General features: G+C 41.5%; 1 protein-coding gene across 2 annotated transcripts in view; it reads left to right on the top strand.

Moving 5' to 3' along the window:
* Nucleotides 1-4,131, top strand: part of RBPMS2 (RNA binding protein, mRNA processing factor 2) — a 33,324-nt gene extending 29,193 nt beyond the window's left edge. For both annotated transcript variants that reach the window (XM_040413785.1, XM_040413784.1), the window contains 2 exons: nucleotides 1,191-1,263; nucleotides 3,195-4,131. In XM_040413785.1, the coding sequence (XP_040269719.1) occupies nucleotides 1,191-1,253 (63 nt within the window). In that variant the 3' untranslated portion in view covers nucleotides 1,254-1,263; nucleotides 3,195-4,131. The remainder of the gene's footprint in view (nucleotides 1-1,190; nucleotides 1,264-3,194) is intronic.
* Nucleotides 4,132-15,839: the final 11,708 nt, after the last annotated feature.

Here is a 15,839-nt window from a genome sequence, read left to right as displayed (position 1 = left end):
CAGCAACTGGCAGTAATGCTGATCATGGACATTTAACCCCTCAGATGCAGTCATGGCATCTAAGCGCGCTGAAAACTGAAAGCACGTGCTTTCGGTGGTGCTCCAGCTCCCCCGTGTGGCGCTTTTTGGAGGAGCTGGAGTGTGTATGCAGCAGCCCCTGTCTTTGTGAATGACAGGAGGCTGCTGCATAGTATTTCCTATGGAGCCCTTGCTTGTAATAGGGCTCCATGGGAAACTTGTAAAATCTTCAGAGATGCTAATGCATTGGAGTCTATGATAATGGCATGGGGAACTATAGTGTGAAGAAAAAATAAAATAAAATAAAAATAAAAAAACATAAATTCGGATCACCTTTTCCCAAAATAAAATAAATACACATTTTGGGTGTCACAATGTGTGAAAATGCCCATAGTATAAAAATATATTCCCCATATGACAAAACAGAAAAGTGTCCAAATGGCTGATTCGCAGTTTTTGGTCGCTTCATTTTCTACAAAAATGTAATTGATCAAAAAGTTATACACACCCCAGAATGGTATCAATGAAAAGTTCAGATCGCCCTGCAAAAAATGAGCCCCCATGCAGCTCCGTACACAATTATAAGTTATAGGTGACAACTTTTTCCCCCTATTTTATTTTTATTTTTTTTTATCACTATCAAAACACAAACTATAAATATAAGGCATTGCGGGATTCGTACTGACCTGTAGAATAAAAGTAACCAGTCAGTTTTATTGTACATTGAAAGTCTTAAATAAAAAAATTAAAACTGGATTCTCCCCCCCCCACTACATCATATGCAATATTAAATGGTAGCTTTGGAAAGTACAACTTGTCCCATAAAAAACAAGCCCTCATATGGCTGTGAACAGACAAATAAGTTATGGCTCTGGGAAGACAGAGCGCAAAACTAAAACGCAAAAAATACTTTCGGGGCTGAAAGGGTTGATGGAGGTCTTTGTTTTGGCATTAATTGGCTGCTTGAGTTAACAAGTATAAGGTGTAGCTTTTTATTTTCCATTTTATAATGCAGATTGAAAAGATGTTGGTACCATTTTGATAGGCTGGAATGTCCCACAAAAAGCTAAATATTCAGTCCAAAACGCTAACAATCCTTGTTTCATTGGCACTTAACAGTATTTGGTATCTATTTGCCTTGGAATGTAAGAATATGCCTTTTTCATTCTCAGATGCGTTGGTATCCACCATCTGAAGCCACCCAGCAAGGATGGAAATCGCGCCAATTCTGCTAAAAGCTCTTTGGTAAGTAAAGCACTGTATATAATCCTTCTGTAAATGGCAGATTACTGTACTTAATTTTGAGAATGTAATATAAAGGGCTGAACGATTTGTAGAAGTTTCTAAAGGAATTTATCATTAGGATATTATTTGAAGTCAGTTTTGCTAGAGTCTGTGTTGGCATACTATATGCCAGATTTATCAATGATCAATTTTTGTTTTCCTTTTAAAGAGTACCTGCCACCACAAAATGCAGTGCAATCTGAGAGTCATGTTTGTAGAGCAGGAGAAGATGAGCATATTGCTATATTTTTGACGATTCAGTAAAACCTGCAATTTATCTTCGCTTTTCCACTTGTGAATACCTATTGGTACAGGAGGGAGGGGTTATCAGTGGCTGACGGCTATCAATCACTAAACACCACCTCCCTGTACTGATGGGTATTCACAGGGCTGTAAAGATATAAACATATAAATTACAGGTTTTACTGAATCTTTTCCCACAGATATATCTTCTCATTTTCACCTGCTCAATACCATGGTAATTCAGATTGCATTGCACTTCGTGGTGACTGGTCCACTTTACTTGGAAAACATTACTTACAGAGCTATAAAACATAAGGTTAATACAGCACCACATACTCTGTACATTCAGCAATGTGTCCTATGTAGAAGTTCTTTATCTTTTCCATTCAGACCAGACCACCATGCTTTCTTTCAGACTTATCTCTGCAGAGTTTGATAACTACTTTTCCATCCTCCTCACCACCTTCTGAATACCCCATCCTGCCACCTCTAATACAGTGCCCACTGTGCTTTCCAGTACTATACTGCAGAAACAGATAATCCCCCTGAAAATGCCATTACCAGTCCCACCAATAGTACCGTAATTATTTGCCAGAGTGCACTATGTGGTAACAGTGCACCCAATAGTAGTGTCCATCATTTTCTCCCATAGTGCCCCCAGTCATAATGCCTCCTAATGTGCCTGTACAAAAATATACCCTCTTACACATGCCAATACAAAAAATACTCCCTCATGATGTGCCAGTACAAAAACACTTTTTAGTGCCCCATGTCAAAGAAATGTCCCCATAGTGGCCACCTTAGAATGTGCCAGTGCAAAAATCACTCCCTTACAATGTGCACCAAGTACAAAAAATGCTCCCTGTTAGTGCCCCAAGTACAATGGATGTCCCCTTATGTGTGCCAGTACAAAAATTGTCCTTTTTTACAGCCACAATGTCCCATAGTGCTTTCTCGATTACAAAATGACCCCCATCCCACTGTGGCCCAACACCATGCTGCCAAATAAAAATAATAAACTCAAATACTTGCCTCCATTCTGTTGTCAGCGACGCAGTGCTAGACGCATTCTTCTAGTCTGTGCCCTGAGCTCTATGCAGCATGGCTCAGGCAGTGGAATATCTGCCTCTGAGCTACAAGAACTAAGGCTAAAGCCTATTAGTGGAAACAGTTGGTCGAGGAGACATCGCTCCCATGCCCTGTCGCTGCATTCAACTGTATTGCTGTCCTGAGTACAGCAATGCAGTTGAATATGTAGACATGAGCATTTCCACAATGAAGTGCTCATTACCCATGGCCTTTCCACTACCTCACCTGACCTCATTGGTGGTGCACCCCTTCCACCCTCCTACTGAAGTGAGTTTTAAAGTCTGGAGTGAAACTTATTTACATAGGTAACTGCCCACTTCCCAACCCATAGTTCAAAACTGGAGTGGGTGGTCTAAAAAATGCAAAAGTCAATGTTTGGGTAAGTGAGCCTAAAGCTGCAAATGTGAAATTTTGAAGCCAGAATTCTGGAGTCAAGGTGTGCTAAATGAGGACCTGTCTCTATACAGACTATTAGAGCAGCTTTAAACGAAAATGCAACAGGATAATGAAACCATGCTGACTAAATATCAAACTCAAATTTTTTTTTTTTACATGTCTAGGATTGAAACCTTCCCTCCAACCCCTTTTGGATTTATTTTTTTTCCTCCATGAAGTGATGTACCAAACATGAATAAGTATTCACTGAACATTGTATTTCTCCATATGCCTCCGAATGTTTGGTCCAGATCTCCCAACATGGAGTCGTCAAGCAAATCCCTTGCATTGGTTTGGACTTTCTGTGGAATATTAACCAGTCAGCTGGGTGACTTCATTAACTTAGTCTAAATAAAGATGCCTCATGACTTCTGAAACTGTGGTAGAACAAGATATGGTTACAGCAAGTCCAGGCCATGCTTTAATTTCTGTGACTCTTACAACCTTCCTTTTTATTGCATGAATTTACTATTTAAGTGTGTGGTAAAGATCTGTTGCTTGTGTACCAGATTCAGAAGGTCTACCTTATGACCTTTTTGATCTAGTCATGCTTCTAATGTGCTGCTCATTTCACCACCTCAAACAGTCTGAAAGTCTTCTAACCTGATCAACTTTAGTTAACTTTTTTCATTGGAGAGTCCATTTTTTGCCAAATAATGCAACCTTATGAGGAAATGGAGCAAAAGTACCAGTATTTTTGTAACTTGTTTAATAAGGATATATTTATGCATCATATGTTTTGTTTTTTGTTTTTTTGTGTGGTATTAATAATTAAAAATATATATTAATCTGTCTAAGTTAATGTTCAGTTAAAGAGCTCAGATGCTGTATGGTTTGTCTACTGTACTCTATGAACAATTGTGCAATTTTGTTTTGCTGCAGTCTACTGCTTGGTATTGAAGTTTTCAGTATTATGAAAGGTCTCCTGCTTGAACAGAGAAACTGTTTCTCTAATAATGATTCTATGAGAATGTGATACTGGATAAAATATAAACTATTTAAGAAGTCTTCGTGTGAATTTGAAATTTCTGACCCATTAAAGCAACTGAAAACCCAAAAAAAGTGTTGTACAAATTGCTCTATTCTCACATGGCAGCAGCTTGTCTCGAAGTAGGACAAGGGGTCAAGGGACAGGTGAGCCTAGAGTCCACCAGTAAAATTCATTTTGGGGTCCAATGTACAAATACATGCAAATACAGTATCTGATCACACAGCAGCAAGACTCTGCAGATTGATTATAGGGTTCCTGCAGCAAGGTAGGTCACTGGGGAAATGGGCTACTAACTGGCATGCCTCTGTGCCTAGAAGTCTTCTCCAACACCTAAAGCATAATAAACTGAGGGGTTAAAAAATGCAATTGTGTTCCCTGAGTTGTACAACAAGATTTACTGCAGACACGTATTAAATCTACAATTAAAGTGATATTTTTGGGAGGGTTTTCCGAATTTTAATGTGACTGTTAGGAGGTTAAGTCACTTTTTACAAAATGAAGAATTCAAAAGAAATCTATGTACATGCACAGACAGCAGAATGCCAAAAACATATAGGTTGCTTATTAAAGCTCCATGGAACCTCTCAGAGTGGTATTAGGGTACCGACAGACTTTTAATAAGTCCTTCAGCATGACTCGTCATGCTGGCAGCAAAACTTCTTGGTGGGTAGCCAATTGGGAGTGTCTGTTTCCATCTCTCTATGGACAGCTCTACATATGACAATTCACATAATGAGATTTCTTGCACTGCATTTTTTTTAACTCTGGTGTTAGTTTTTTTGTGCCCTTTTAACCACTTCACATCCGGGCCATTTGTTCCCTTCCTGACCAGGCCTAATTTGTCATATCTGACATATGTCACTTTATGTGGTAATGGCTTTGGAACGCTTTTACTTATCCAAGCCATTCAGAGATCGTTTTCTCGTGACATTGTATTTCATGATAGTCATAAATTTGAGTCAATATACCCTCACCTAAAGAATTATTAGGAACACCTGTTCTATTTCTCATTAATGCAATTATCTAGTCAACCAATCACATGGCAGTTGCTTCAATGCATTTAGGGGGCTGGTCCTGGTCAAGACAATCTCCTGACCTCCAAACTGAATGTCAGAATGGGAAAGAAAGGTGATTTAAGCAATTCTGAGCGTGGCATGGTTGTTGGTGCCAGACGGGCCGGTCTGAGTATTTCACAATCTGCTCAGTTACTGGGATTTTCACGCACAACCATTTCTAGGGTTTACAAAGAATGGTGTGAAAAGGGAAAAACATCCAGTATGCGGCAGTCCTGTGGGCAAAAATGCCTTGTGGATGCTAGAGGTCAGAGGAGAATGGGCCGACTGATTCAAGCTGATAGAGCAACGTTGACTGAAATAACCACTCGTTACAACCGAGGTATGCAGCAAAGCATTTGTGAAGCCACAACACTCACAACCTTGAGGCGGATGGGCTACAACAGCAGAAGACCCCACCGGGTAGCACTCATCTCCACTACAAATAGGAAAAAGAGGCTACAATTTGCACGAGCTCACCAAAATTGGACTGTTGAAGACTGGAAAAATGTTGCCTGGTCTGAGTCTCTGTTGAGACATTCAAATGGTAGAGTCCGAATTTGGCGTAAACAGAATGAGAACATGTATCCATCCTCTGGCTACTTCCAGCAGGATAATGCACCATGTCACAAAGCTCGAATCATTTCAAATTGGTTGAACATGACAATGAGTTCACTGTACTAAAATGGACCCCACAGTCACCAGATCTCAACCCAATAGAGCATCTTTAGGATGCGGTGGAACGGTAGCTTCGTGCCCTGGATGTGCATCCCTCAAATCTCCATCAACTAAGATGCTATCCTATCAATATGGGCCAACATTTCTAAAGAATGCTATCAGCACCTTGTTGAATCAATGCCACGTAGAATTAAGGCAGTTCTGAAGGCAAAGGGGGTCCAACACCGTATTAGTATGGTGTTCCTAATAATTCTTTAGGTGAGATTTTGAAAACTTCACATTCCTCTGCTTTTAAAACAGTGCCTCATAAAATATTTATTACGTAACATTCCTCATGTCTACTTTATGTTGGCATCATTTTGTAAATGTAATTTAATTTTTTTAGGACGTTAGAAGGCTTGGAATTTTAGAAGCAATTCTTGAGAAATTGCCAAAACCCACTTTGTAAGGACCAGTTCAGGTCTGAAGTCACTTTGTGGGGCTTATGTAGTGGATACCCCCATAAATGACCCCATTGTAGGAACTACACCCCTCAAGTTACTTAACTGTTTTTACAAACTTTAACACTCTATGTGTTCCACAAGAATTAAAGGAAAATGGAGATCACATTTTTAAACTTCACTTTTTTGGCAGATTTTCTATTTTTTTATTTTTTCCTTAACGCATTGAGGGTTAACAGCTAAACAATTTGTACCTTGATTCTGCTGTTTACAGAAACACCCCACATGTGGTCATAAACTGTAAGGGCACACGACAGGGCGCAGAAGAATAGGACCGCCATATGTTTTTTTTAAAAGGCATATTTTGATCTGGTTTTTAGATGCCATGTCCCATTTGAAGCCCCCCTGATGCACCCTTACAGTAGAAACTCCCAAAAAGTGACCCCATTTTTGAAACTAGGGGATAAGGTGCCAGTTCTATTCATACTCTTTTGGGGTACATATGATTTTTAATTGTTTTTGTGAGGAAAGGTAACCAAAAAATGGCTGTTTTGGCACTTTATTTACAACATTCATATGACAAGGTACGTAGATCATGTGCTATTTTTAGAGCAGTTTGTTACGGATGCAATTATATCAAATTTGTCTAGTTTTACATAAAGCATTTTTGAAAAATTATGTTTGCATTTTCTGAACGCTTTTTTTTTTTATTTTACTGACCATCTTGTGTAGGGTCGTAGTTTGCAGGAAGAGTTGACATTTTTATTGGTTTCACCTGAGGGGTTAGATAATGTGAGATTTTTATAGAGCAGATCGTTAGATGTGGCGATACCTAATGTATACTTTTGCTTTAAGTTTTACACAATAGCATTTTTGAAACCTAAATGATGTTTTAGTGTCTCCTTTGAGAGCCATATCTTATTTTTTGACCGATTTTTGTCTTGGTCATTTTTTTGCGGGATGAGGTGACAGTTTGGTACTATTTTGGGGGACATACGCCATTTTGATTGCTTGGTGTTGCACTTTATGTAATGTTAGGTGACAAAAAAGATGATTACTCTTACCGGTAATTGGATTTTTCGTATAGCCTACACAACGGCAATTCAGCAGGAGGCGGGTACCCAGGGACAGGAAACTACGTAGAAAGCAAAAGTTTAAATGCCTCCTCCCAATTACCTTCTCCAGTAAGTACTAAAGGAACCAGGATGATGCTGAAGAAGTAACCTTTTATTTGTAGGGAGATATGAATCAAGTTATAATAGACAAAAGAATACAAGCAAACAATGGGTGGGAAAAACCCAGTGCCGTTGTGGAGGCTATACGGAAAATCCAATTACCGGTAAGAGTAATTATTTCCGTACGCCTCCCACAATGACACTTCAGCAGGAGGAATAACAAAGGAATCAATTAGGGGGGTACTGCCGCTGACAGGACTTTTCGTCCGAACGACAAATCCAAATTGGACTAAACGTCCACCTTTTTTCAACCACTAAAGGTTGGAAGGATTTGACCATGTAGAGGCTTGGCAGATCTGAGACAAGGAGGTGGATTCTGCCCAAGAGGTGGAAATCGCTCTGGTTGAATGGGCTTTTAAACCCTCTGGAGGAGTAAGACCCTTAACTGTATAGGCCATTGCAATGATCATTCTTATCCAGCGGGCTATAGTAATTTTTGATGCTGCCTGCATACTGAACCAGAAGACTGTTGGATTTTTGCAGTCCTTTTGTGGCTTCCAGATAGACAAGTATGCATCTGCGTACATCCAGATGGTGGAAACGGCTTTCTTTTAAAGATTTTACCCGTGCGCAGAAGGTGGGTAAGGAGATCTCCTGTTGGCAGTGGAATTTTGAGAATACCTTTTGGTAAGAAGGAGGGTTCATGTCTCAAAATCCTGTCATGGATGGATAGGTATGGAGGTCTGCATGAAAGAGCGTGGATCTCCCACTCTCCTAGCTGAGGTAATGGCTATGAGTAAAGCTGATTTTAAAGGACAGCAACCTTAGGGGGATTGATTCAAGAGGTTCAAAGGGATGGTCCATAAGGACGGAAAGGACCAAATTAAGGTCCCAAGGCGGAACTGTAGATCTAATACCTGGGTGAAGTCTGCTGGCTCCCTTTATGAACCTCTTGACCACATCCAAATCTGCCGATCTCATATCCAAGAAGGCACGAAGGGCTGAAATCTGGACCTTGATGGTACTGACACGAAGACCTTTATCTAGCCCCTTCTGAAGGAAGTCTAGGATAACCCTCATATCTGGGGGAAGAGTAGGATTCCTTGGCAAATGAAAGGAAGGTTTTTCAAGTTCTCCAGTAGATAGTGAAAGTTACTTGCTTTCTGCTAGAGAGCAGGGTGGAGATAACTGCATCAGAGAAGCCCTTGGACTTCAAAATGGAGCGCTCAAATTCCACGATGTCAATTTTAGTCGGCAGATTGCTGGATGCCAAGCTGGGCCCTGATGGAGGAGGTACGGAGACTGTGGAATGGTCCAGAAGTCCCCCTTGGAGAGGTTAAGAAGGAGGGAGAACCAAGGCCTTTTGGGCCAGTATGGTGCCACTAGGATGACATGGGCTCGTTCCTCTATCTTTGCCAGAACCTTTGGTATGAGCTGGAAAGGGGGAACCATAGAGCAGACCCAACGGCCATGGACCCGCTAAGGTATCCACTCTCACCGGATGGTCCTTCGCCTAGCGGGAATAGAAAAGGTCCACTTGTTTGTTCTTTTGGGAAGCAAAAAGGTCTATTATTGGGACTCCCCATTTGCTGCAGATGTTCTGGAACACTGCTTTTTTGAGGCTCCATTCCCCTGGCCAAATTCTCTTCCTGCTCAGGAAGTCCGCCTGTGTGTTCTCGTCCCCCTTTAGATGGATAGCGGTTATGGACTGGATGTTTGACTCTGCCCAAGAAAAGATCCGAGATGCTATCTGACAAAGGGAACTGCTTTTTGTGCCCCCTTGCTTGTTGAGATGGATTTTTAAGTTTTGTCTTCGGATGACTGGAGCCAGGGCTTTTAGGGCCATATACACGGTCAGAAGCTCTTTGGCGTTTGAAGAAAGGGGAAGGGTCTCTGCATCCCAGGACCCCTGTAACAGCTGACCCTGACAATGGGCTCCCCAGCCTGCCCCGCTTGCCTCAGTGGTAACAACAATCTGATTGGAGAGCTTCCAAGGGACCCCCTTGACTGAGTTTTTGTTCAGCCACCATCCTAAGGAGAGTTTGACCCTTGGAGGTAAGGTAACAGCCTTTTCAAGGGAGAAGATGCTTTTGTTCCACTGTTTTAGCAGGAATTCCTGTAGTGGTCTCCCGTGAGCCTGGGCCCATCTCACTGCAGGAATCGTCGAAGTCATGAGTCCCAGAATTTTCATAATTCTTCGGAATGTGACCTTTTTCTGACGCAAAAATTGGAAATTTTTTGATTTGATGTCCCGAATCTTTTGTTCTGGAAGAAGAGGTCATCTGGCTGGAATCCAGAAGAATACCTAGAAAGGTCATCTTTCGGCTGGGTGATTTTGATTTTTCCAGTTTCAGTTTCCAACCTAGGGATCTTGAGGTCTCCAGGACAAACTTCACTTGTAACTGCAACTGAGTCTGGGAGGCTGCTGTAATGAGAAAATTGTCCAAATAGGGTATGAAGTTTATCCCCTCCTGGTGGAAAAAAGCTGAGATTTCTGCAATCTTTGAATACTCTGGGTGCTGAGGCCAGGCCAAAAGGTAACACCTGAAACTGGAGATGGAGAAGACTCTCTCCCCTGAAAATGGTGAAACGTAGATATTTTTGATGTTTCTGATGGATCGGAACATGGTAATATGCGTCCGCCAGATCGAGTGTTACCATGGAGCAGTTTTGTGTTTAAAAGGTTCACTGTAGATCTTACGTCTCCATTTTGAACTTTGTATTTTATATACTTGTTGACGAGCCTTAGATTGATTATTGCTCGGAAGGAGCTATTTGGTTTTATACGAGAAATCGGGGAGTAGAATCCCCTTCCTGGTCTGCTGGAACTGGAACTACTGCTCTTATTTTTATTTTTATTTTTTTCTAAACAAAAGGGAAATCTGAGACTCTAGGAGACTGTGATCTGACTTAAATTTTTTGTTTAACCCCTTAGGGACGCATAACGTACCGGTACAGCATGTTTCCCGAGTCCTTAAGGACCCATGACGTACCGGTACGTCATGAGTTTAAAATAAGATTGCGGCGCCCCGGGGGTTAATCCGAACGGGATGCTGGCTGAAATCATCCAGCCGGCATCCTGTCACAACTCCCCCCCCCCCCCCCCCAATAACGGCGATCAATTCAGACCTGCGGTTTGCTGCGCTTTTAACCGATTCTGACCGCAGGGATCAAACTTTAAAATGCCCGAAATAAAGTTTTATTAACCCCCTGAATGATATTATGTGGGCGGGTGGTGCGGGATCGCGATCCCCTGCCTCCCTCCCCTTGACTAATCGTTGGTGGACAGTGGTTATACCAGGGTGTCAGCACATTGACACCCTGGTATAAACGGCTGACATCGGTGATGCGATGTCAGCCGTTTAACCCTTTCCATACAGCGGTCCGTACGGACCGCTGTATGGAAAAGGTTAACAGCAGAGGGAGACGGGGCCCCCCCCCCCCCCCCAACAGCCCCATCCTTACCCTTCCCCGTCTGCACAGTTGTGCAACTGAGCAGGCGGGGAAGGTTCCCATGGCAACAGGACGCCTTCTCAGGCATCCTGCTGTCCATGGTGCTGAACAATCTATGCTAAAAGCATAGATCTGTTCAGACAAAGTGTAAGTAAAATACAGTACCCTGTGTACTGTATTATACAGACATCAGACCCACTGGATCTTCAAGAACCAAGTGGGTCTGGGTGAAAAAAAAGTGAAAAAAATTAAGATAAAAAAAAAACTTCACTGAATAAAAATAAAAAAATTAAATACACTACACATTAGGTATCGCCGCGTCCGTAACGACCTGATCTATAAAACGGTCATGTTACTTTCCCCGCACGGTGAACGCCATAAAAATTAAAAAATAAAAACTATGACAATTGACATTTTGCCCACCTTACTTCCCAAAAAAGGTAATAAAAGTGATCAAAAAAGTCGCATGTACGCCAAAATAGTACCAATCAAACCGTCATCTCATCCCGCAAAAATCATACTCTACCCACGATAATCGCCCAAAAACTGAAAAAACTATGGCTCTTGGACTATGGAAACACTAAAACATGATTGATTTCATTTTTGAAACAAAAAAATATTGTGTAAAACTTAAAATAAAAAAGTATCGATTAGGTATCAACTGGCTCTATAAAAAATATCACATGACCTAACCCCTCAGATGACCACCGTAAAAAATAAAAACTGTAAAAAAAGCCTTTTTTTGTCCTCTTGCGTCACAAAAAGTGTAATAGCAAGCGATCAAAAAGTCATATGCACCCCAAAATAGTGCCAATCAAACCGTCATCTCATCCCACAAAAAATGAAACCCTACTTAAGATAATTGCCCAAAAACTGAAAAAACTATGGCTCTTAGACTATGGAGACACTAACATTTTTTTGTTTTAAAAATGAAATCATTGTGTAAAACTTACATAAAAAAAAAATTGTATACATATTAGGTATCGCCACGTCCGTGACAACCTGCTCTATAAAATTACCACATGATCTAACCTGTCAGATGAATGTTGTAAATAACAAAAAAGTGCCAAAAAATCTTTCTTGTTACCTTGCCGCACAAAAGTGTAGTATAGAGCAACCAAAGATCATATGTACCCTAAACTAGTACCAACAAAACTGCCACCCTATCCCGTAGTTTCTAAAATGGGGTCACTTTTTTGGAGTTTCTACTCTAGGGGTGCATCAGGGGGGGCTTCAAATGGGACATGGTGTCAAAAAAACAGTCCAGCAAAATCTGGCTTCCAAAAACCGTATGGCATTCCTTTCCTTCTGCGCCCTGCCGTGTGCCCGTACAGTAGTTTACGACAACATATGGGGTGTTTCTGTAAATTACAGAATCAGGGTCATAAATATTTGAGTTTGGTTTGGCTGTTAACCCTTGCTTTGTAACTGGAAAAAAAAAATATTAAAATGGAAAATCTGCCAAAAATGTGAAATTTTGAAATTGTATCTCTATTTTCCATTAAATCTTGTGGAACACCTAAAGGGTTAACAAAGTTTGTAAAATCAGTTTTGAATACCTTGAGGGGTGTAGTTTCTTAGATGGGGTCACTTTTATGGAGTTTCTACTCGGGGGGGGGGGGCGCTTCAAATGGGACATGGTGTCAAAAAACCAGTCCAGCAAAATCTGGCTTCCAAAAACCATACGGCGCACCTTTCCCTCTACGCCCGTACAGTTTACAGTATACGGCCACATATGGGGTGTTTCTGTAAATGGCAGAGTCAAGGCAATAAAGATAGTCTTGTTTGGCTGTTAACCCTTCCTTTGTTAGTGAAAAAAATGGGTTAAAATGGAAAATTAAGCAAAAAAATGAAATTCTCAAATTTCATCCCCATTTGCCAATAACTCTTGTGCAACACCTAAAGGGTTAACAAAGTTTGAATACCTTGAGGGGTGTAGTTTATGGAATTGGGTCATTTTTGGGCGGTTTCTATTATGTAACCTCGCAAAGTGACTTCAGACCTGTAGTGGTCCCTAAAAATTGGTTTTTTGTAAATTTCTGAAAAATTTCAAGATTTGCTTCTAAACGTTTAAGCCTTGTAACATCCCCAAAAAATTAAATATCATTCCCAAAATGCTACAACCATGAAGTAGACATATGGGGAATGTAAAGTCATCACAATTTTTGGGGGCATTACTCTGAAATTTGCAAATTTTTCAAAATTTTTGGTAAATATGGTATTTTTTATGCAAAAAAATTTACTTTTTTTTAACCCAATTTTAGCAATGTCATGAAGTACAATATGTGATGAAAAAACTATCTCAGAACGGCCTGGATAAGTCAAAGCGTTTTAAAGCTATCAGCACTTAAAGTGACACTGGTCAGATTTGCAAAAAATGGCCAAGTCCTTAAGGTGAAATATGGTTGAGTCCTTAAGGGGTTAATATAAATCTGTCTGGCTGGGGAGTGCAAAATTTCAGCTGGTATCCCTGACTGATTATGTCTAGGACCCAGGCTGAGTTTGAGATCCCTTCCCAGGAAGGGACAAACTCTTTCAATCCCCCCCCCCCCCCCCCCCCCCACACGCCCATGGCGTCATTGGGAGGATTGTTTTGTAGACTTATCCTGGCTAAAAAGAAAATTCTTACCTCTCCCCTTTTGAGGACTGCCAAGAACTAGAGGGATCCTTTTTTCTACAGTCCTGTCTACCCTTTTTTTGGGGGCGAAAGGAACGGCGCTGTTGGAAGAACCTGGACTCTGGCGGAAACCCTTCTATCGGAGGCCTTTTCAAGAATATTGTCTGAGACTGAACCTAATAGACTCTTCCCTTCGCAAGGGATACTGCAGAGTTTATTTTTTGAAGCGGTATCTCCTGACCAAGAGCGTAACTGGACTGACCTCCTTGCCGTATTAGAAAGAGCCGCTGACCTAGCTGATAACTTTACAAGATTGGCAGAAGTGTCTGCCAGGAAGTTAGAGACCTGTTTCAAAACCGGCAAGGCGGCCAGGATATCCTCTCTGGGGGTGTCTGAGACCAGGTGCTCCTCCAGCTGAGAGCCAGAGATCTAGCTGTATAGGTGGCAGCTATGCTAGGCCTCAACATAGCGGTATTGGATTCCCAAGATTTTTTAAGTACTGACTTGTACTTTTTATCCATAGCATCTTTTAATAAGCCAAAATCTTCAAAAGGCAAGGCTGCCTTTTTGGAGATTCGCGCAACAGGGGTGTCAACCTTTGGTGGTTTATCCCAAAGAGCCGAATCTTCCTCACTAAAGGGATATTTCCTTTTAAAAAAAAAAATTAAGTACCGGCCTTTTTTTTTTTTTTTTTTTTTCTGGGTCCTTCCACTCGTCCTGTAATAAGCTTTCGGATTCTGTCATGGATGGGGAACATTTCTCTTCCCATCACCCAGCCCTTTGAAGATCTGATCCTGAACTGACTGACTTGATTCCTCAATATTCAGAGTTGATCTTATAGCTTTCAAGAGACCGTCAGTGTCTTCTAATGAGCATAACGGACCACTGACTTCCTCATCAGAGGAGGATCCTGAGTCCGACGAATCATTAAAATCGTTGTCCTCCATATCCCATTCTATCTGGGGTTCTGTGACCATTTTAGAAGTGGAAGGTTTTTGGGGAAAGGATGCCATTTTTGCTTCCACTGCTGAATTCACTTCTCTTATAATGGATCATAAATTTTCCACTAGAGAAGGGATCTTCAACCATTATTTTGTCAGTACACTTTTGGCAGATAGGTTTTTTTTTTGCTCTGTCCTGTCAGATTCTTTTTGCAAATGGACCATTTTTTTCTAATGTGCAGATTCCCCACTCCTTCCGGTTTCTCTATTCTGTAAGTACAAAAAGAGCAGGGGCAGGAGTGGGGTAGCTGTCACCAGGATTACAAAAAACAAAATCCCACAGGTGATAGTATATATAAACTACTCCAGAGGAGGAGGCTTACCAGACTGGGGGCCTTAGGGGCATCAGAAGGCTTCTCCTGCTGCAGAGACATGAGGCATCCGCTCTGCTGGAGACACTTGTTAATTTCTAACGATAATTTGTATTCCCTTAGTCCTAACAGTGGCACAAATGGGGTATTCTGCCCCTGTGGACTGGTTAGGACAGGTGGAAGTTTAATGAACAAATAAAAAAACACTGGCATGCACACGCCCTCCCTGCCCCCAATAAAGAGGGGTGTGACCCTCCAAAGAATGTGTAATTACAAGTAGACAAACATAATCATAATAACATAGGGGGGAAATTTGTGTGCCACTGTTAGGACTAAGGGAAAACAAATTATCGTTAGAAATTAACGATTCCCTTACGTCCTAACCAGTGGCACAAATGGGGATTTAGCAAGTAGAAACCCCCATGGGAGGGTCCTCATGCCTGGCGGAAGATAACACTGTCCGGCCAAATGAGGAATAACTATGTATTCTGGTATCCACTCTATAGTGTGAGATAAAAGTGGAGTGAGAACTCCAAGAAGCTGACTTACAGATCACATCCAATGGGATCGAGCTTCTCTCTGCAAAAGAAGTGGCCACTGCTCGAGTAGAGTGGGCCCTTACAAATTCAGGGGGCTCCGAACCCTGAGACATATAAGACTCCCGAATTGCCTCTTTAATCCAACGACTGATGGAGGGCTTAGAGGCTTTCCTCCCCTTATGGGTACCGGAAAAAAGGATAAGGAGGTTTTCATCCTTCCTAAATACCTTGGAGCGTTCCAGGTAAATCCTAAGACATCTCGCAATGTCGAGGGTATGGAGCCCTCTTTCCTCAGAGGAGGGGGGTGGAGCCAAAGTTGGTAGGGAGATCACCTGATTGATATTGTCAAAGGAAGGAACCTTTGGGATGAAGGTAGGTAGAAATTTTAGAAGTACCCGATCCTGTAGGAACTTTGTATATGGCTCAAAGGCAGAAAAAGCCTAGAGTTCCCCAACTCGCTTTGCAGAGGTAACAGCTAACAAGAAGGTGATCTTCCAGGTCAGGAACCTGAAT

Source organism: Bufo bufo, chromosome 1 (genome assembly GCF_905171765.1).
Source record: "Bufo bufo chromosome 1, aBufBuf1.1, whole genome shotgun sequence".
NCBI classification, from domain to species: domain Eukaryota; kingdom Metazoa; phylum Chordata; class Amphibia; order Anura; family Bufonidae; genus Bufo; species Bufo bufo.
Note: the sequence above shows the minus strand (reverse complement) of the source record. Positions and strands in the feature narration are given on the sequence as shown.